This window comes from Pelmatolapia mariae, linkage group LG7 (genome assembly GCF_036321145.2).
Source record: "Pelmatolapia mariae isolate MD_Pm_ZW linkage group LG7, Pm_UMD_F_2, whole genome shotgun sequence".
Lineage (NCBI taxonomy): Eukaryota > Metazoa > Chordata > Actinopteri > Cichliformes > Cichlidae > Pelmatolapia > Pelmatolapia mariae.
In genome coordinates, this window is record NC_086233.1 from 50,783,899 (window position 1) to 50,806,105 (window position 22,207).

General features: G+C 42.5%; 1 protein-coding gene across 4 annotated transcripts; it reads right to left on the minus strand.

The window, feature by feature from the left end:
• Positions 1 to 466: 466 nt before the first annotated feature.
• Positions 467 to 22,167, minus strand: zmp:0000001167 (protein phosphatase 1 regulatory subunit 12A). 4 transcript variants are annotated; one of them, XM_063479541.1, is made up of 25 exons: positions 21,611 to 22,167; positions 13,337 to 13,467; positions 12,856 to 12,974; positions 11,541 to 11,697; positions 11,242 to 11,386; positions 11,072 to 11,146; positions 10,858 to 10,937; positions 8,834 to 9,018; positions 8,584 to 8,693; positions 8,289 to 8,486; positions 8,044 to 8,126; positions 7,842 to 7,931; positions 7,593 to 7,694; positions 7,385 to 7,486; positions 7,219 to 7,309; positions 7,010 to 7,135; positions 6,819 to 6,921; positions 6,590 to 6,693; positions 5,245 to 5,304; positions 5,125 to 5,147; positions 4,981 to 5,044; positions 4,776 to 4,880; positions 3,612 to 3,662; positions 3,345 to 3,395; positions 467 to 1,025 (listed from the first exon to the last, which is right to left on the minus strand). In XM_063479541.1, the coding sequence occupies exons 1-25, from the start codon at positions 21,884 to 21,886 to the stop codon at positions 939 to 941; spliced, it is 2,718 nt and encodes a 905-aa protein (XP_063335611.1). In that variant the 5' UTR covers positions 21,887 to 22,167; the 3' UTR covers positions 467 to 938. The 4 variants fall into 4 exon arrangements, with proteins under 4 accessions (XP_063335611.1, XP_063335610.1, XP_063335609.1 ...); XM_063479540.1 differs by having other exon boundaries at positions 8,289 to 8,483; positions 8,834 to 9,042; XM_063479539.1 differs by having other exon boundaries at positions 8,834 to 9,042; positions 21,611 to 22,166.
• Between the last annotated feature and the right edge of the window lie 40 nt (positions 22,168 to 22,207).

Here is a 22,207-nt window from a genome sequence, read left to right on the forward strand (position 1 = left end):
ACTCTACTTGCTTAAAGGCAAGCAGTCGTGAGGTGGTGAACTGAAACGTTTTCTGTCTGGAGGACGGGCAAAGCCTCGCAGATCTTTATCGCTTTGCAGAGAATAAAGTGCTGCGGTCGACCGACTGGTCAGTTTTTGTGTGTGTGTGCTTTTCTTTTTTTGTTTTTGTTTTTAAGAGCATGGAGTGTATCTGTGGTCACAAAAATATAAAAATGATGTGGGGAAGTGCATAGGTGGAGAGGTAGGTGGCTTCAAACACTTGCACATGGAAAGACAACAACCCAACAGACCTTCACGGATGACTCCCGTTGTCAGGATGATGCTGAATGTTTTTTTGTTTTTTTTTAAAAAGAAAAAAAAAAAAAAAAAAAAAGCAGGATGCACCGAAATCTTTCCTGCCTGACAACACATTACATTTGGACTGTGAGTAGGATGAGGGGATTGGGGGGGGATGAAAAATAAAAAATTGTGAATGTGTGTTGTGAGATGTGTTCACAAAAATAAATACTAAGTGGGAACTTTAAGGCCCAGACTGTCTTGTGTGCATCGAGGAAGTATGGATAGGAGTGCACAGAAGTGCGTTGGCGCTCACCATGACGCACAGTTTTGCGTGTTGCACCAGACACAGAGTGTTCTGGCTGTTGTCGGGTCTCATGATGCTACTGTGGAAGCCTCTGGCCGCAGCCACGGGGTCTTTGCTGTGACTATCCGGCATTAAGGCACACAAAAGACACTCCAGCTGTTCGCATAGAAGCACCACAATCCAAGTCATGCTGTAGTGCTCATGTACGAAGGACTTTCTGCTGCTTCTCTCCCCTTCTCTCTCTCTCGCTCTCTTTGGCACTGGGAGGAATGTATGGCAGGGAGGGATGGATGGATAGGTGGGTGGAGGGAGGAGGGGGGATCCCTGCTCTTCATGTCACTCTCTCTCCCTGCATCTATTTGGAGAGTTTGCTGATGACACGGATGAGTGCTCCATTTTCATCTTTAAGACGCTGGTTGTCTGCCTTCAGGTCAACCAAAACCTGGTGGTAAAGATTAAACTCACTTTAAAACAAATTCTTTACACAATATAAATGCAGCTTTTATTTTACATTTGTTGTGGTCACATTACTGGATTAATGAAATGTTGGATGTTAAGAGATTAATGCAGTCAACAGGTTTGTGACTCTGAAGCAAAACCCATAAAGCTTCTTTCCCAGGAGTCGCAGCGGCAGATGGATCTGCACAGATTTGACGTCGGATGCCCTTCCTTCCTGGCACAACCTTCCCAGGGTTTTCCATCTCCTCCCAGTCTTGAACCGCAGATTCGCATTAGGCGAATGTGTTAATCTGCACTGTAGAGCCAAAAACTATGCACAATATAAATTTGTCCAATCTCCCCTACAAGGTCATCTCCATCTCACCGTCCTGCTATTTTTACATCTCTCTCTCGCTCCCTCTCTGGAAGTCAAGCTGACCTCACTTTCACGTCGAGGGATCAGAACTGGGTCTCTGGCTCTGAAGTCCACAGTATCTAAGCCCAAAGGCAATGCCTGAGGTCAGGAGCACAAATAGAAGAAAGCTAGTGGTTTATTTTTTGACATTCATGGGCTGAGCAGTGAATTTGTCCCCCATGGTCGGGTTGTCAGCATAAAGTTCCGCTGTAACATCCTGAGGTGTTGGAGAAGGGACCTCTGCCCTCGTGTGCTGCCTCACAGTGCATTGAAGGCTTATTTATTTTGGCCTCTGCTCAACAACCAGCCCAACTTGCCAGATTTTTGCTTTCTGCAGCTTCATCCTCTTCCCATAAAATGAGTTTAAAGTTGCAGGATTGCCATTTTGTCAAGGCTTTCCATCATAGATGAAAACGTGGTAGAAATGAGATATCCAAGAAGTGATTATGAAAAACAAAAAAGCAAACAACAACAAAAACAAAGCCCCTGGATGCTGTCTGGACGTACACAACACAGTGACCTTGAAGAGGAGAGGAGCCTAAATTTATTCGAGTATAACTTTTTCAGTTTTTTCCAGCAGGCACTGTGACCCACTGTAGCAAAATCAGCACATGAAACTAAACCACATCATTAATGACTTTTCCATTAACTTGTAAATCAGCAAGCTCAATATAAAGAACCAGTAAACAGCACTTCCTAAAGTAAAGTAACAGCTATCAGTGTAGTTATGTGTGCTTTGTCTGATTAACTACAGGGGAACAAAAAGGCTGATATAGATAACAGTGCCATTTAGTATTTCTACTTTTACATTAACAGTACAGAGAATTGACATCCTGTTGATAGGTTGGTTATTAATAAGTCAGCAACTCCTTTTAAACCAAAGAGTTGATTATAAATTGCTGCCTTAGCCTCCAAGCCATCAGATGTGTGATATTTATATCAGGTGTAGATAAACTAAGCATTTACATGTTACATGTTGCTCCTTCTACAGTTCACTGAGGCTTTGGATATCAGAAGTGGAACTAATAAACCAACTTGATAGCAGAGAACTAAAAAAAAAAAAAGAAAAAAAAAAAAGACAAGAATAGATTCAAACCTGGATCTAAAGAGCTCATTGAATTTGAGTGTGATACTGTAATAAGATGCAACTGTTGCAACAGTCACTTGTGCCCCTTCTTCCTTTCTAAATATTCCATTGTAACCTGTAAGTGGAATTACTAGAAAGTGGAAGTTTCAGCCACAAAAGTTGCCGAGTCATAAACCCGTCTGCAGACTAAATAACTGCAGAGCTCCAAACCTCCGCTGGCATTAACATCAGCACAAAAAACTGTGTGCTTTCATGGCCCAGCAGCTATGTAGGTAATGTGTAGGTGGCCCAGTACTTTTTTTTATATATTGCACATAACTAAACACTGGATCTACAGGGAAGCACCGAGCCTGCCTCAGTCAGGTTACAAAACTAAATATCATCTTGTTAATTTGATGTTTTAGAGTGGGTGACACGATGAGCTTTGTGTAGTTTTTACCTTATTGAACCATTTAGCTTTTATCATTTTTAGTTATTGATTTATAAATAGAACTATTCTGTTAAAAGCCATGCTTAATAATTTGTCTGCTGTTACACAGAAGTTTATCTTTTGAGAAGGCAACAAAATAACTCCTTCTGTTCAGAGTCACAATGGAGACCGCAGAGACATAAGATGCCTCAAGTTGCTAAGCAACTAAATGAACAAATTGGCTCCAACAGGCACCACCCTCGTCACACCACCTGGACACGGTGCAAAACAGCTCTCTACCTTGTGCTCTCACCACACTGCTGGACAGCACAAGCGAAAGCCAAGCTAATCGAGCAGAAGCATGCAAAAGTGTCCGTGGGCATGATAAGATTCGTTCTCAACATCTTCTCACCTTTAGCTCCTCCTCCAGCTCCGCCATTCGCCGCTCCAACATCCTTCGATCCTGGCGCCGGGGAAAATACGACGTGGGAGGGTGGGGAGCAGGTAGAGAGAGAAAAAGAGAGAGTGACGTAGAAGGAGCACAAAAGTTGAGCGAAAACAAGTGAGGAAGTGGTTTGAGTGAGTAGAGAATAGAAAGCGTCAACAGACGGCAAGAGTGGCTGTAGTGTGGCAGATGAAGCTAAAACACAAGTAACATCATCAGCAGGGGATGCATTACCTTCCTCTCCCGCTCCAGCAGGGCTGAACAGTCGGTCAGACGCTCCTGTCTCTGTTAAATACAATAAACCACGTTTACATAACCCGCAATGGTATTTTTACATGATCACATGCAGGCCTGCATGCAAAAAGACATCAAAAAGGTACACCCTGGAACCACGGACACAATAAGCCTGCATGTGAAACTGGGAGCTCACTGCTGGTGGTAGCAATCCAGAATTGTATTTGAACTCTGCCTCCTTACACGTCCAGAGGATCAGGCCCCGTACAGAGCATTTAACTCTCACAGTGCAGGCTTACAAGTGATTTACTAGAGTTTTCAAAAGTAGAATAAGAGGCAGAGCCTTCAGCGTTCAGGCACCGCACCTGTGGAACCAGCTCCCAGTTTAAGTTCAGGAGACAGATTACTTTTTTTCAGAAAACTTAAAGTTGCGACAGGATTAGGTGAACATGAACAGAACTCTCTCGTAGGTTCAGGCTGCTGGACTGCACATCACTACTGCCATTAACATTTGTCTTCTCTCTCCTGTAGTTTGTGCTTTGCACTGTTTTTCCCCCCTCTATGCTCTCCTTTCATCGACCAGTCATGGTAGACTGATTCTGTTGGACTTCTCTTGCTGTTAAAAGGAAGTTCTTCCATTCCACTGTTGCCAAGACCCTAATCACAAGGGCTCATCAATGGGGGCTCTAATATTTTAAGGACTTTAAATTTACAAAACAAAACCCATAGTTGTCAATTGGTGCTATATAGATCAATTTTAATTAGGGAAAAAAAATCCAAATACTAAGAACCTTTTTAATCTAGTAGCGGTCTCACTTTTCCCTCATCTGGGTAGAGAATTTGAAGGGTTGCTTACGGATCACTGACTGTACAATACACTCCCATTGGAGAATACAAAAAAAAAAAAAAAAAAAAAAAAAAAAAAAAAAAAAATGCGGAAGGTATGAAACCAGGATTCAAATGCAGTCGAATGCTTAAAACAAAGGGAACATTATACGGGTTTCTATATTTAGCAATAGTATTTGAAATGAGGTTGAAAAAAAAATCATAAGCAGTAACAAAGAACCTGCCCTACTAGTTCCACCAGTTTCTTGCTTTGACTCTGCGTGGTGAAAGACGACAAGAACAGTTTCTGTTTAACTTTTTGTGCGTATTCGTCATCACCTGCGTGGCCTTTTCCAGATCCAACCTGGTCTGAGTGACACTCCTCTGAGTGTCCTGGAGCTGTGACTGGAGCTGGCTGTTTTCTCTGGAAACCTCCTCAAACAACTGACAAACACCACACCCACACACACGCACACGCAATGAAGAGTTAGGACAAATAAAGCAAATGTGTCGCATGATCTCAACAGCAGTGCTGTCGGTTCACCTTCTTAAAGTCCTTCGTCTCAGATCCTCCTCCCCGTGTACGGTCGCTATAGGATGAGTCCGAACTGGTTATATGAAAAGAACAAAAAGGTCATCCACACTGTAAATGGAGAAAATTCAGATCAATCAAAAGTGGGATTCATACCTGGAACTCAAATGTTGGTCTGTCTGTAAACAAGAGGGGGGGGGGAAAGCAAAAAACTTTTCTTAAGCTCTTTTCTTAAGTTACAGTCTAACGAGATCACAAACAAGAGTTCACGCAGACCTGTGAATTGAGCCCACTGGTGGAGAACTCTTCCTCTCCACTGGGATCATTGTCTTCACCCTGCAGACGACACAGACATAACAATAGGTTCTTACAGACATTGGCCCACAACAATCTACTAACTCTGTGTTGCACTCTGTCTCCATTTTTTGCAAAACACTGGGAAATGCCTAAAGGCTGCCGTGTGGTGGGACACACTACTGGAGTACAGAACCAAAACTTATGCAAGCTCCCGAACCAAAAACAGAGACGGACGGGAGTTAAAGGTGGTTAAGATGAGACGCATGAGCAAAAATATTACAGTACTGTGCAGAAGTCTTGAGCCACCCACGATTTCTTTATATGTTGGTAGGAAAATGGTAAATAAATGGCATCAATTTACAGTCCAATTTCTGCTATTTTTTTTAAAGAACACACTTCACACAATACTGACATATGCCAAGGTTTGAATCAGTAGCTCTTTGGAAATCAATAAACAATAACATTCCTTTCAACATGGACAGGTACAAGGACTGGACTGGACTTGAATGAGTGAAAAATAAGCCAATGTCCAAAGCAAAACTTTGAAAGACTTTCAGAAAGTCTGGAGGTCTACTGGATGGCTCGTTGGAAGCAAAACACAAAAGAATTAGGGGTGGTTCAAGACTTATGCACAGTACCGTATGTTTAGCTGTGATGCAAGCATTTTGTTGTTGAGCAGTCCAATAATCAGATATAAATTTGTGTCTACTACATTTCTGTGAGTTAACTCTTTTCCTACAAAGACGACCTCCCTGTATCCTTAATGGCTTTTGATGCAAACCCAGTCATTTTGTTACATAAGAAGCTGAAATATGACGAACCGCTCGGTTCAGAGAAGAGCTTCGAGAGTTATCTCTAGTAGGCTTTCAAGGGGTAAACAGTTAAGCTAAATCAATTTGATAGTCTGCAGTTTTTATTAGACTTGAATGTAAATAATTCACAAAGCCAGGAGTAACGTTACCATGTTTGTAACTTGTTTAGCCAAATGCAATAACTTACTAATGCAAAGCTAACATTAGATTCTTACCAGAAAAATAAACAGAGCGCCAAAAAAAATCTTTTCACTTGAAAACTAAAAGGTTTTTGGCCAGCTAAAGGCACTTTAAGAGTTTTAGCTCTCTAGTGAATATTAGAGTGCCTGACTGTTTTTCCCTTCAGTGTGACGTGTTGTGCTCCTTCTTCATAAAACCCTAAAGTCAAGTTTTCCCCTTATTCCTCCTCACCGTGCACATCTTCTTTTTCTATTTTCTCTCGCCAAATTTGTCTCTTCTTGTGAGCATATCCATCCTGCATTTCATTTTTCAGATTAATAAGCAAAATTTACCTCCCCGGTCCTCTGTGCCTTCCTCCTGGCTCGAACTTGCCTCCTCTCATTGCGCTCCCTGGCCCATCGCTCTGTCTCGCTCTCCCCTGTGTTGGCCTCCACATCTGGAACAAAGCCAGACAGCAGCCTTTTAAGACCAAACTAATGTTTGCGAGCAAAAACCACACGCTGATGAGCGAAGGAAATATGAAAACAAAACCCAAACAAGCAAACAAGGGAAGCAGCCTACCTCTTCTGTCAGAGGTCTGAGGTCTTGGTGTGCCAGCAGGTTGTGTGAGGCCCAGCAGGTCTGACTTCTGCAGGCTGGCAATACGAGACCTCCAGCTCACTTCCTGTAAACACAGCATCCCCTGCTTTGTGACGTCACATGGTATTACATAAGGACAGCAGTCAACAGGCCTCTAAAGTGCCGGCTCTCACCCCTTCCTCTCCCTTCTTCTGCTTTGCTTCCTTCTCCTTCTCCTCTTCCTTTTCTCTCCCTTTGTTGTCCGTCTTCATGGTCTGCATGGTCTTCTCTGCCTCCTGCAGATCTGTTAGTGTTACCCCCTTGAGGTGAAAGAAAACACAGTCAAGCGCCAAACTGACACAGCCTCTATCAGTAGGGCGAACATCTGAGCAAGTATCCCCACCTGAGTGGAGCGGCGGGATTGCCGTGCATGTCGGGAGCGAGCTTTCCTCTGCGCCTCTGCCTCCTCATCCCGCACTGGTGTCAGGTAGGACCTACATTAGCCGAAACGCAAGTTTAGCAACAAAGTGGCGCCCTTCGACATCCTCAAAGACACGCTTATCACTCACTTGCGCCTCTGCTTGGCTTCCTGTTCGCCTGCGGTCGTGCTCTGAGAGTTGGAGGTGGTGATGGCTGGTTGATCCTTCTTTTCCGTTTGTTCCTGAGGAAGTCTTTTCGTAGAAAGAAAGATGGAAGGTGACTCATATTGGTCCAGAGGAAAAAAATAAAAAATAAATAAAAATAAAAATCGTACACGCAGTGTAAAATGAAAAATACCTCTGAGCCAAGACACTATTAAGGCGGCCGAGTCCAGCAGAGCTCGTTCCTGTGCTAGCTGAGGTCATGGTGGGGTCATCCAGTCTCTTTCCATAAGATGAGCTGGAAACAAGACAGAACCCATTGGAAACTCAAAGGCACCTTTCACAGCCGCGCACAAATTAGCGTTTGCCGTTAGGGGACAGCAATAAGCTGTGACAATTACACACAAACAGCAGAGTTAGATGGGCAGTGAGCAGCATGACTGACCTGTGAAGCAAAGACGGGGTGGAGCTAGTGAGATCATTTCCTGACTGACTATAGAAGCGTCGGGTGTAAGAGGAGCTACGGCTTAGCCAACTGAGAGAGAGACACACACACACACACACACACACAGGGTGACAAGGGGACATATGCAGGGACTTGGATTCTGGCTTCGCAAATGCGGACGCGTATGAGAGTTGAGGCCCACCTGTTGGAGCTGTCAGCGGTGTTATCTGGAATACTGAAGAGTCTCCGTGTTGGATTGGGCGGCACTCGAGCAAGCCTTGGCTCCTGAGTGCGAGGGGGAAGAGATCAGTTTGTCATTTATTTATGTGACTCGGTGAATGGAGGCAGTAAAGAAGCCTTTATTTGGCCTGTCAAGCTAGATTTATAAAAGTACGACTGTAGTTTCATGAGTGTATAAACCTATGAATCACGCGAGCGCCTGCGTACCTTGGTGTCAGCCTCAGAGCTGAGGCGGGGGCTGGAGGCAGAGCGGCTCATGCCGAGGCCAGACTCTGGAGGTCTGCTGGTGTCCTGGCTGGGGTCGGATAGCCCAGCTGAGCCCAGAGTCACAGAGCTGCCCGCCTTCCTCAGAGATGTTCTCCATGACCCCGGGGCTTCAGTGACTGGAGGCTTGCTTAATTCCTGCTACACACACACATACAGTCAACATTTTTATTATGCTGCCTTGCTGTCACACAGCCGTACATGCATCTCATGTTCTCCAAGTCTTTTTCCCGTTTACCCTTTTCACTTGGCTCGCAGTGGTGCTTGTTGACATGGAGGTAGGAAGCAGATTGGTGGTGTTGCGCTTGTTGTTCAAGTTGTTTATGATTTCTCGCTTTTTCGCTTTCTCTGCAAGAGTGCAAAGGTTATTAAAAATGCCTTCTTTGTAAGAGCGCAAAGGTCATTAGGATTAATCAATAACAATAACTCTGAACTATAAAAACAGCCAGCAGGTACTTCAAAGCAGAAACAACAGCAGCTTCTCTCACCTGACTCTGCATCGCTCTCAGACTCGCTCTCCTCCTCTGAGCTGGAGCTGCTCGAGGCTTTCGCCTGGCCCTGAGACTGGTTCTGTCCTGCCTGGCCTTCCTCCTCCTCGTCCTCAGCCGGACTGCTCTGCAAGGCAGGAGGAGGAGGGTGCTTCTCCCGCTCGTGGAGGCAGATCTTCTCCTTGCTGCTCATACGAGAGATAGAAGTCCTGCAGGGGCGGGGCCAAGGTGGGGGGGGGGGGGGGGGTGGAACAACAGGTGGCATGCAGGGAGCTGATCAGTGAGGGTAATCATTCCATGTGCAGCCAATTAGAGCGAGCATGCATCAATCAAGACCTCAGTAGGTGAAACAGTGGGTCATTTTCTGTGCTGCCGTTTCTGCTTCGTTTGTAATTGTGGCCAATTGCTTTGCACCAATTTGAGCCGTTTCCTTAAAGTGAAACGTTGAATTCATTCACACAGATTAAGGAGCAGCCACAGAAGTGAAAAAAACAAAAAACAAATGCTGTCTCTCAATGCCACACTACATATTAATGGTAAATAATATGATTTATGTGCACATTTTGCGCTATTAACCAAGACATCAACAGCAAAGCACCCATCCTCTGAAAAGTGTTTGAATTATACTTGTTTTTACTCGAGAAGGAGAAACAGTGAAAAATGGCATTCAAAGATAAAATGGACATCTTTTCATGGAGAAACAAAGTATGCTTTTATATCATCAACAACACTTAGAGGGCAATCATTTCACACTACCTGAAAACTTAAAACATCCTTGCTTAGTTCTACATGACTTTTCAATTCAACATTACAGAGAAATATTTATGCTTTAATCAGTTTCTGTTTCTTTTACCCCGCTTGACCAACTCCTACCGGTTTTTGCACAGTTTTGAAAAAGTCCTTTATTTCTACTGTCTACTGCATATTGTTAGCACACAAAGAAACATGCTGGGATAACAACAGGACACCTTGGGAGAGGTCTCCAAAGACAGATTGTTAACCTTTAGAGTTTCCCGGTTAAATTAATATTAAAAAAAGGTGTGGAGTAAGAATAACTTTTAAGTCTTTATAAAAAATTTACATCTTTTTTCTTTCTTTGTGCAGCTTTTAATCAAATGTTTGCAAACCCTTGCACTGCTGAATGAGAAGTCACAAGTTTGAAAACCTTTTTCTGACATTACATCATATCCTGTGCATCTACTGGACAAATCCTGGAGTCTTCTATTCAACTCCACCCTTTTGGCCTGGAAGGCCCTTCGTACTAAGAGCAAAGAGGATCCTACAAATTTAAGACTGTTTAGTCTTTAATATCTAACGTGAAGGAATATGACAGCATTATTTGAATGTCTTTAAGTCACTTACATGTTTTAAGTCACTGGCATTTTTGGTTTCATCTGTAATTTTGTTTGTTTTTGTTCTTGGAATCTTTCATGTACAGAAAAAAAAGAATCCATCTATCTAACCATCTCAACCATCTTTAAATGAATGAAATACATCTTTAACACAGTTTTCTTGATTCCCTGTTTACATGAGTACATCACATCAGATGTTCTGTGAGCGAGCACACCAACCTTCACTGTAGTTTTTACGCTGCATATACTGCGATGTTGGAATTTACTCATATCACCCACCATTTTATTTTACTGTTTATATATTTCTTTCCTTCTAGTTTTTGATGGCAAATATAGTCTTGCTAGGGGGACTTAATTATTTGTTGTAAGCTGCCATTTGCAACAGGCTAGATTTAGCATTTACAATGTGATCAGATGCATACTGAAAAGGAAAGCATTAATATTCAGTGTGAAACTGAGAGACAGACTGCTACATCTACCCAGGTTGGTGGGTAGAAGTAACACAGCTGAAGGGATGAGAACACTGGGACTGACACACCTGCATGCAGACAACAGCTGGATCAAGGATTACTGGGATTGGGCTGAGGAACAGCATAGCGTGTACACACTCACACACACACACACACACAGATATACACAAACATACGGACGCACCAACACACTGGCACTGACCTGCGAGGGCGGACTGGTACCATGGGGATATGCGAAATGGGCTCAATAACAGGAGTCTGTTTCTCTTTCTCGCTACGTAACTGAAGAGGAATATAAACAGACATAAACACAGAGAGCACTCGCCGCTGGAACGCCATCAATCATCACAGGTCTGTCCGAGCGAGTGAGATAGTCACAGCGCCTTGTGTGTGTGTGTGTGTGAAGACAGACTCACAGCGTTCTGCTTCTTCTGCAGCTCCTCCAGAACGTCCACGAGGTTCTCGTCTGCAACATCTAAAGGTGTTTGTCCCTACAAGGACAGCCACAGTGATCAGTGATGGCACATGCTAAAGCTCCAATCACAGACTGAACTGCAGAGGGAAAGCTTGTCCACCGTGCCCTCACCACATTGTTGATGGCACCCATATCGCACATGTTGTCAACCAGCAGGCTGCACACCTCCTCCTGCCCCCAGTGAGCTGCTGCGTGCAGAGGCGTCCACCCGTCAGTGTCGCTGCAGTCCACATCCACCCTGCACTGTAACAGTACCCTGAGCGAGGTGAGGGAGTTGGGAGGAGAGGAAGGAGGGAAGGAGTGGAGGTGGGGGAGAGGACAAGGCTAAGAATAAAAGCCGTTTGACTTGGAGTGGTAACAAAATTAAACAAAAGTCAACAAGCTGCTCTTATGTGTGCACTTATGCTCACTTCAGGACTTCAATGTAGCCTTTGGCAGCGGCGACGTGTAGAGCCGTTGCCTTGGTGTTTGGGTGAGGTGTGAGTGTGCCGTCTCCTGCCAGCACCGCCATGGCATCCCGGAGCATGATCCTCTCCTCTTCCTTTCGGGCCGTATCCACGTCTATTCCTGTGACAAGCAGTGACAAACTCGAGTTAAGAAGCACTTCAAAGCATCTAAAACTCTCCTTCCATTTAGATCTATGATGAGTGATGACATCAGGGTTACAAGTCAGGTTTAATGTACTCTAACTTAAGTTTTGTTTATAAAAAGCTTACAAATATCAGGACAATTCTGTAAGTAAAGCATCCCACACACACAAAATTTATCTGTATCGTGTAAATTTATCTCATATACGTCATCTGTGCTCCCGTTTGTATTTGGATCTCAGCTAACACGCATTCGACAGAGATAAAAGCACAAGCCTGGAGTCCAGAACAATTAAGGTCACAGAACATTTGGTGCATGGCGGCTGTCCTTGTTTCTTTGCCTCCTTTTGGAAGGAACAGGAAAAAGAAAAAAAATGAAGTTCTGAGGCTCCATATTTATAAAAAAACTGAAGCCTGAGCTCTGTATGATTTCCTGATTATTGCTGCTTGTGAAAAACTAACGCAACTGGCACCAAAGCTGTGGAGGATCATCAGTATAGTAAATTCCTTGAAATACTCCCAACATCATCGCTTCGGTTGACTAACACATGTGAGCTCAAGTTTGTTTTCAGTCTTCTAACTTCAGTAAGATTACTGACTGTACATAAAAGTTCTCTTTTAATTTGGCATCATCACTCATCACATTGAAAATTTGATTTTCGGTTTCAGGATTGCAGGTTTGGCTGATTAAAGGACCTAAAAATACAGATAACACGGAAACGCACAATATCCCTACTTTTGTGTTGATTCTACACAAAAAGTAGGGTTTATATTGTCTTTTAATTATTAAGATGGATGTGCACATCCCAACAGAACTGACAACCTTGAATCAAGCCCCCGTGCGCTCGCATTGGGAGCAGTTATCTTGCACAATTGCCCATATTTCTCGTGTGCTTTACTAATTTACTATACCTTAAAACTGAGGAAGCGTCTCAAGGCTAGGATCTCAATCGATACTGTGCCCAAGTCCAGCTGAACTGTACCTGGAGCCACATCCTAAAGTGCACTAGAGTACAGCATGCAGCAATCACAATAGCCAAACAAGCTAATGTGACTGCATGTTATGAGTCACTTAGAGGGAGGACACCATAAAGGTGGAGAGGAAGTGTTCCAATTCTCCCGTTTTTGTTGCTTTTACCTTGTTTTTTAATTTCAGCTTTCAGGAGCCTTTCCATTGCATCTTCTGTGGCAACATCCAGAGGAAGCTCTCCCTCGCTGTTCACTGCTCCAACATGAGCACCGTGTTCTATCAGATACCTTAAAAAAATAAAGATACATTTGTCAGTTGGCAACGGTAAAACCTGAATGGATGATAAAACGAGTTTTCTTGGCACCCTCCGATGAGCTTTTGGCCTTCAGTCAAAAGGAAGATCACTGGTTCACTGAGTTTGAAATACATTTTTATTCAAGTCAAGTAACACCAACTGTTAGCCTTAAATGTATGCCGACCAATTGTGCAGTCAACCCCCTCTCCAGAAGGCCAACCGCGAACCTGGGAAAACCCCTGAATATGTGTGAGTTTTATGTGTGTTATCTAACACTGATTTACGTCTGTGTTTTCTAATCCCTCAGCACCACTTCGGCTGGGATGTGACAAAGTGATGGTGGTCGACACTCACTTAGCGATCTGGATGAAACCGCAGGAGGCTGCAGCATGCAGAGGAGTCCAGCCCTCGTTGTCTCCTCTGTTGACGTCGCTCCCGTTCTCCACCAAGAACTGCACCATCTCAGCGTTTTCATCAATGCAGGCCTGCCAGAGGACAAACGTCCGCATGATGGATTGCCGTGTACACGTGTTTACTGTTTGCTGTTTATTCTGACATTAACGAATGGATGCCAGTCTGAGTACAGTTTCAGTACAGTAGAGGAGGTCTCTGACCCACTTCACCATGGTTCGTTGCTAAAGGCAAAACTCCAGACTCTTCCAAAATCTGTTAAACTCAACCAAAGCAGCGGGGCTAAAACAATGACTACTGTGTCTACTTGCTGTAATGACTTTCTGCTAAGTGGGTTGCTAAAAGCCCTCAAGTACTTTCCAAAACAGTCATTTTGCGGCACAAGTGAAACAGCGATTCTATTTAGCAGCTTTTCCTCAAGCTAGGTCGAGCAAAGAATCTAAGTGTGATCAAACGCAAGTCCCGGGATAAATCCCACGAGGACCTCATGGGATTTTGCTATGATAGGTTACTTTGATTTAAGTTAATATTTATTAAAAAGAGCCAGATGGAAGGTTCTTGTACTGAAGAAGTGTTTTTTTGGGCTGCTTTTTCACTCATTTTCAGCTGATGGTTTTCAGAGGAATGTTTTTATTTGGTTTCTTAAGCCACTTAACTCTGACCTATGAATCATTCAAAAACTAACTCAAGAGATAAACCAGTTTTGAATCTAAACGTAACAGTCAACTTCGCCAATAACCGATTTTAATTGGCATGAAATAGCATTTTTGCCCCCACTATGTGATTCCCTAGGAGCTATTAGCTAACGACAACATTTCCCGGCATGGTGTGCAGTGTGTCCTTAAACACTGAGGAAACAGAACAAGTGGATGACAAAAGGAGATGTGGGTGGCCTAAAAAAAAAAAAAAAAACTGGCAAATGAACAGTCTCTTAAAGTCATGTCCTTAAGAAATAGGGAAAAAAGAATCCAGCCGAGACCAGAAAAATGGATCTGGCCTTTCATCCATCTACTGTTTGCTCCGGTCTCGTCAGAACGGTGGCTGTCAATAAGCCATTATTAATTAAGGGAAACAGGGAGAAAAGCCTGGGGTATGTGCCATATTACACAGGAACTGGACTGAAAATCAGTGGCAGCACTGATTCCTCACGCCTGATGGATTGACGGATCCAAATTTGAAGCTTTGAGCTCAAAAAGGCAGCCCACATCCAAAGAAGAGCATCGAATGTCTTTCAAGAAGCCTGGAGAACAATTCCTGAAGAGTACTCAAAGAAATGACAAGAAAGCTTGCCTAGGAGAGTTCAGGCTGTGTTGAAGAATAAAGATGGTCATACCAAATACTGACTTTCAAAGTCATTAAATTTGAACAAGCTTCATTTTTAGCTTGTATAATGTATTTCCATGCATGTTTGCAAATGTTTCTGTATCTACCACTACACTAATTTCCCATTTTCCTATCAAAATATAAAGAAATGAGCCGTAGCTCAGAGTCTGTGCAAAGACCAAATAAATAAAATGTTAATAACACAAAAAACTAAAAATATATTACTAGCGTCTGTGCCTACTCTTTGATGGTGTAAGAATCAGACAGGCAGTAACATAAGATCATGCTTTTTTTATTCTTTATTTTTGGGTGAAAACTGATGTAGACACTGGCTTTATAAATAGCATTATTAGTTAATTTACAAATGTCTTTTAATTACAGGGATGCACTGATATATTAGCTCACATTCACTAATGTTTAACTGTCAATTTAGAGCAGGGTAAATGTTCACTGACGCACAGAGTTTAAATTTAAAAATACTTTAACAATGAACATATCTTTGTTTCTCTGGCACAAGGGAGGAATAAGTAGCACAATATACAAAATATACAAGTAAAACAACAACAACAACTGGTTAGAGGCATCAGCTATTGTTAAACTCCTATTTTAAACATTTTTAGAAAATCAGCCAGGAATTTCAAAATCGGAGCATCCTTGGTTGATTATATTTATGTTCACTGACTGAACTTTGCAGCACTAAGCACTCCATAATTCCATTCACCTGTCTAGGAAATATTAGTAATGCTCTGTGTTTGTGAGTCTCTACTTCAAAAGTAAGATAATAAGTAAGACAATCGTTTACTCAATATGTGATATTATGGCAATTTTAAACATTTTCCTATATTCTGAGTATTTTTTATTTAATATTTGCAGAAAGTTTGCCTCCTATCAGGTGACCTACGCAATCGTCTCGTAGGTCACCTGATAATCAAAAGCGGTCGTGAGTGTGCAACGCCCTCAAGCTCTGAGCAAACATTTAGTCACCACAAGTTGCAGTCGGTTGCAGAATGTGAAAAAATGATTTTCTATTTGCAAGGAGGTTTCTTTCCTATTTTAACTTGTGTAACTTTGAATTAGGATGCAGTTTTGTCATGCTGAGTGTGTCCAGTGTCGGACGATTTTTCGGTAAACACTGTAAAATGTAATATTGTGTTTAATTAAAAATATTAAATAGGCTGAACTCAATTTTTATCAATTTGTTATTAGAACTCAATTTAAATAAGTTACCAGTACTTTTTATGCAAAAATGCTGATAAACTCGATTAATTTGAGCTGTCCTAACTTAGAAAAACTAAGTAAGCTGGAAGTTTTGCTTCTCAGGGCGGAAGGATGAAAGATGTGTTTTGAAAATGCCACGTGACTGCCGTTCTCCTCCCTCCCGGATCAGTCCGCATGTTCATGGCGCCAGCATTTGTTATGGAATATATTGAGCAAACCTGGAGATATTATTGTTGTCATTGCTGTGGATCTTTACTGACTTGGTGAGTAAATGTTTACTCTTATTCAAACTGATTTTGTGGCTTCTCTTAGTTTAGCACCAGGTTTAAAATCTTGCTAGCTAGTTAGTGTTAGCCTAGCGTTGCTGCTGCCGCTGTGCTCATGTTACTTAAAAATTAACACCACAGCCTTAAAAACCTTACATAAAACTACGTCGGTGAATTTTTTTGTTGATTGTTTGAAATAAATAAGTGAGATAAGAGCCCAGACAAAATTCTTTGGGAGGTGCAGCCGTTAGGGGTGGGGTGGGTGTGGGTGTGGGGGGTGGATAACGGAGCTCTCCGAAAACGTGGAAGCACTTTTGCAAATATGTGATATTTTGATAAATTAAGTAGATATTTGAGCATTATACAGCTACATTCTCGCCTGAAAATATCTTAAAATGTTATTTTGTGACCCAGAAAGGGTAGTCTGGTGAAAAAGAGGATCGCATTTGTCGGCCACGGTTGTCGGAGCCTGTGCGCACTTGTAAGCGCGGCAATGGCGGAGGAGCACTGCTGAAAAACGTATTACTTTTTCTGGGTCACAAAATAAACTTTTAAGATATTTTCAGGCAAGAATGTAGCTGTGTGAATTTCAAATATCTGCTCGATTTATCAAGACATCACATATTTGCAAAAATGCTCCGACGTTTTCGGAGACGTCTATTTTTTCATGCTTTGTGGCAGCTTTAGAACATCTGTGGCATCTATTAATGTCAAATCTAGCCTTTATTTAACAACATAAGCCAACTCTATGTTACAATGATTGCACAGCCATTAAGGATCAAATCAGTTTCTGAAATATGTTCTGTTTTTTCTCCCTCTGCTTGCTTCTTACTGTCTTTGAGGCTCGGGACCAGCACTCCTGCTGTTGGACAGAAAGACATCAACTCAGTGGTAAGTATTTTGGTTTTCCAATATATTAGCAACTGTCAGTGACATTTATATTAATCAGGCTGAACTTTAATCATACTTTAGATCAGCCTGTCTTACTTATTGTTTTATTTGTGCTTTGGTTTGGGGAAGTTGTTTCTTTACTGATCTTTTCCTGTCTTCTGTTATTAGACTTGAGATATGACTGCACTGTGCTGTTGCTGTGACTCCAGTTAATTCTACAAGACATGCTGTGTAAGTAAACAAACAACAACAGTTTGGTCTGCATTTCTTGAAAGATCACATCCCCCAAACTTAGTTTAGAGAGTCTACACTGTATATAGTGAAGTCTGCAAGTTTTCTAACAGCAAAATTTGTTTTGTGCCCAAAATCATTTTGCACATCATTAGAATGAAAGTTATTGCCCATGTTTGCATAGCCCTTTTTAAAATTATTCTTTCATGACAATATTGTGTGTTGCGTGGTGGTCACGGCTATCCAGACTGACAATTTGGGACATTGAATGTCACCTCTCCGGCGGGGAGGGAGCCTGAGATTGTCTAAATTGGAGTCTGTTTTATACCAAATGCAGAAAAAATGTTTTAAGAAAGCAATTAAGTTCATGTTCCAAAAAATATGATTGTTTGCTTGCAGGACACCAGGAGAGATGAGTCCTCCGTCACAGATGGTGTGGTCAGTGAAGATGGTCGCCTGCAGGTTCAAGCTCATTGCATCTCCAACCCACATCCACTGTGACTGTACTTAAGGGAAGTTAAAGACTTTCTTCTGCACTTACATTTGGATCACCTCGATCCATGACAGTCATTCAGGCAGTAATGCCTGGACTGGAAACAAGCCATCCTTAAAATATTACAACATTCCAGCTCATGTGTTGGAATGAAAAACGAATGTGTTGTTTAAATTAGAGACTGCACTTGTGACAGAACAATAAATATTTTATGTTGATTATATAAATAATGTAAGTACAAAACAAACTTGTGGTAGGCCTAAACTTATTTTCAGAATAATTACATCTAAGACTTTGTTTCGTTGTAAGATTATAACAGTGATGGCAATATCATTTTTATTCAGCAGAACAGTGTCCAGTATGTTGGCTGTTGTACTTTGTTGTGTTTGAAAATAAAAGTTGTGCTCATTTTAACATCATTACAAAAGTGTTGTTAATTATTTTTAATGATATTCATGGTACCACAAATTGTTTTTTCATTTAGTTGAACTTGAAATGTTTGTCAGTAGGTAAAAAATTAGTATTGTCAGAAAGTCAGAAATATCAAGTTATTCTTAATACTGCAGACTTGCAATGTATAAGTTGTCCTAACAGTCATCCTAAGTAAGCTTTACTTAGTTTTTTTGAGGCAACGAGTTTCCATAATTTTTTTGAGTTCTGGGAACTAACACGGCTGTGTACATTTTGAGTAGGGTGTACTCAAAATGAGTAAGTTGCCCTAACTTGGTCATCTTACGTAAACTTGATCCAATTTTTTTGAGTTCTGGGAACAAATGAGCTTGTACAGAATACTCAAAATAAATACGTTGTCCTAACTTAGTCATTTTTAGCTAAGCTTTACTCAATTTTTTTGAGGCAACGAGTTTCCATAATTTTTTTGAGTTCTGGGAACTAATTAGATTTTACAGTGAAGTCGCTTTAATGCAAGTTTGCTCGGCTAACGTTATCTCGGGAAGGCGGTGCATGAGATGAGCATTTTCATTGATTTGATGATAATATCGATATTTGGTGTCCCGGTATCGGTATGATATGAAAAATATGATATTATGCCGCTCCACAGCTATTATAGCCTACGACTAAAACTAGGCGAGAAATAAATATTTTAAGTAACAAAATAAAATCAAAAACTACGCTTTTGAAGTTTTTGTCTTATTTACCTTTGTCAACAAAATCAGCACGAAGAGGTTTTGGTAAATTAGGTGTTTACTGGAAAAACCACGTGTGGCTGTAAATCAGGTGTTTGCATTGTGATTGGCGCCCTGAGCTTCTGAATAATTAAAGAACACTAAAACTAAAACTGGCACCCTCTCTGAAAACTAGCTAAATTGAACAGAAGAGAACGTTTTAAATCGTAAACAATGAAACCAGGCTTTATTAAAAGAGGGATCATGGTGTGCCATCTTTTTAGTGGGTACCTGATGGCAATGAAGCTATTCATTGCCATCAGGTACCCACAGCTGTTAAAATACAGCTGTATTTCATCTTATATATGCATGTATGCAAAGACAAGCTGCTGCAGACTCACTTTGGAGGAGTTTTTGACGATGCTGCTTCTCCAAAACGAGAGCGATTCAGAGTAATCAATAAGTGAAACCAAAAGTGACGGTCCATATTTTAGATACAGTGCCAACGCAGTTTCTCCTGTTTGCATATATGTAAACATCTGTAATACTTTGAAATAAAAATAAAGTTAAAAAAAAAACGTGTTTTTTTTTTTAAAATAGCTGTCAAGACATTTCACTAAAAACCACAAATGTTAACTTCATGAAGGAGGTTGCAAAGTCATACGGATTCCTCCTCCGGGGACTACAGTGTTTATTTAAACATAATAATAAATTTAGTGGCAATCTACTGCGTAGTTGCCGAGATCGGCCTGGGCCAATGCGGCACATAGCCAGTGGCATGGCTATAAATACTTGATAAAGGTGGAGATTTATCTTTTTGTGACTCTGAAGCAAAGCTGAACTGAATACTAACAACAAAATGATTAGTTTAATCTGCACTGGTGTCTCATTTCACTGATGTCAGCAGGTGAGATGATATTTACTCAGAAATGTGACGTTATTGAAGCAGTTCTTCTGTGGGACGTCACAGCGCCAAGTGTCTGTAACACGTACAGAAACGTCTCCATCAGGCCTGTCTTAAGCCACCTAAGAGGCTTTTCTTTTAGGCTAAATCAACTAATCACAAAGCTGTGGCAAGCCTCCTCCTTCCCTTTTATAATATGAGATATTTAGGCAGGTAATGCATGGGAAAAAACAAAAATGTGATCATTGTAAGAGCTGAAAATGGGGCTCAGCAAGGGGGGGCAGGGGGGGGGGGGGGGGGCAGGAGGGGCGGGGGTCGCCCACTAATGGAGTGGGTGCTCTGAGCTGAATGAATGAACAGTGGGTACTTCTGGCACCCTGCGTGTTACGACGGTCCATACACACACATACACACACACTCCCAGCAGACTCCTTCACTGGGTCATCAAGTGACTCATTGTGAAAATCGCCTTTGACAACAGCAGTTTGTGCTGTTTGAGGCATGTTTTCCATTTCTTCATCCGAAATCCCCAAAGTCCCCTCCATGGGGAACTGGCAAAGGGAAGGAGAAAGAGAAAGCAAGAAGAGAAGAAGGAGGAGGAGGAGGAGGAGGAGGAGGGAGGCTGTAGCGGAGAAGACAGAAAAGGTTTTGGATGAAGAGGATGGAAAGTTTGGAGAGTGCGGGCCCTATATTTAATTCGAGTTGCCAGGCGACCGATGAGCAATAGGGGGAGAGAGGGATGGAGGGTAAGGAGGGAGACCACACTGGGTGACCGGTCGGACATGTGGAGCCACCAGAAGACTCATCTGAACCAGCCGTGGTGGGGCAAATTCACTAAACTGCCTCACAATTGGGAGGGAAAAACCACATCTGCATGAGCACGCAGGCCAGAGGACTTCGAAGCAGATCTTTTCTGTATGTTCTCAGGAATCCTAGTTAAAACTCATCTGACCCTGCTTTCACTTTATGAGATGAGACAGCAATGTGTTTACCACACAGTGCCATTAAAGTGGAGGAAATGCTGCATCACCGAGGGCCTGTGTGACAGTGATGGTGTCCAGAGTGAGCCTGGGTGTTATGACTTAAGTCAAGAGCAGGGACAAGAGGAGGACTTGAACATGCACCGAACAAGTCCAGCCTATCTTCGACTCATGAACGCAACAATCACGCAAACTGCAATAATAAATGTAAGGGTGAAAACTTTAGTTATAATGCCCTGCTTCTTTTCTTTTGTTTTTTCTTTCTTTTTTGCTTTAAGACCTTTAGATAGGACGCTGAAACTCTCTCTCCCACTACTTTCCTGACTCTTCGGCAGGGACTGTATGCCACAAGCCTGCCCATAACTGTCTAAAAATGGTCCACCAGGCTCTTTGGTGACCTGTTTTTACCGTCTGCTGCCCTCTCGTTCGCTTTTTTTTTTACGCCACAAAAAGAAGCCTGTAATTTACTAAATGCAACAGTGCGGATCAGACAGCCTCCCAACGGGCTAATAAACCAAGTTTGCTAGTGTTAAACAGGCCAGAAACTCTGCCTGGACTTTATAAAACAAACGCACAGAGGAATGAGTGATGGATTACAGGAGCTGCTGGGCTGGAAGTACGTTACTGGTCCATTTTACCTGTGAGTCCTCTTCGCTGTGAGGATCATTAAGGGATCAACGCTGAGCCCTTTGCCCTTTAGTTGAGCGACAGTTGTAGCAACTGTAGCGATTAGCTCGAGCAGAAAGGAAAACTAGCTGCTGACAGTTAGAGGGGCAAAACTTCCTACCTGGTGTAGCGCTGTCAGTCCGTCTACGTTAGCGTGGTTGATGTCAGCTCCCTGTCGGAGCAGCGCTGCCACCTCCTCCCGGTCTCCGGCGGAGCAAGCAGCCATAAATACGGCTCCTTGGGCGAACCGAACTTTCGCCCGGCGCGTCCCGGAACCGCTCGAGATTTCCCGGGACTCCGAACCCGTCTGATCCGTCTCTGAGCCCAGCCATCGCTGCAGCTGATCCTGCCGTCGCTGCTTGGCAGCTTCGGACCGGGAATGGTCAGTGGCCGCCATCTTCCCTGGTCTGTCCCGGACAGATTCAGCTCATGGTACGAGGAGAGAAGCGGAGTGCCGTGTTTGGATTCCGCCCCCCCGCCCTCAGCACACCTCCCGGACTGCGCCCCCTGGCGGACAACACGACATAGCGAACTTCTGCGATTGAGCGGCAGTTCTGCGCTGCCTTCAAGAACTACTCGGAAATTTCCTTTTTATTTTTATTTTTTACCACATCAATTTAAGGGGAAAAAAAGTTCAGACAGTTAAGATGACGTAAACCACACAATCAAAGAAATAGCACAGATTCCCTTTTAATATTTGTTATATTATATATTGCAA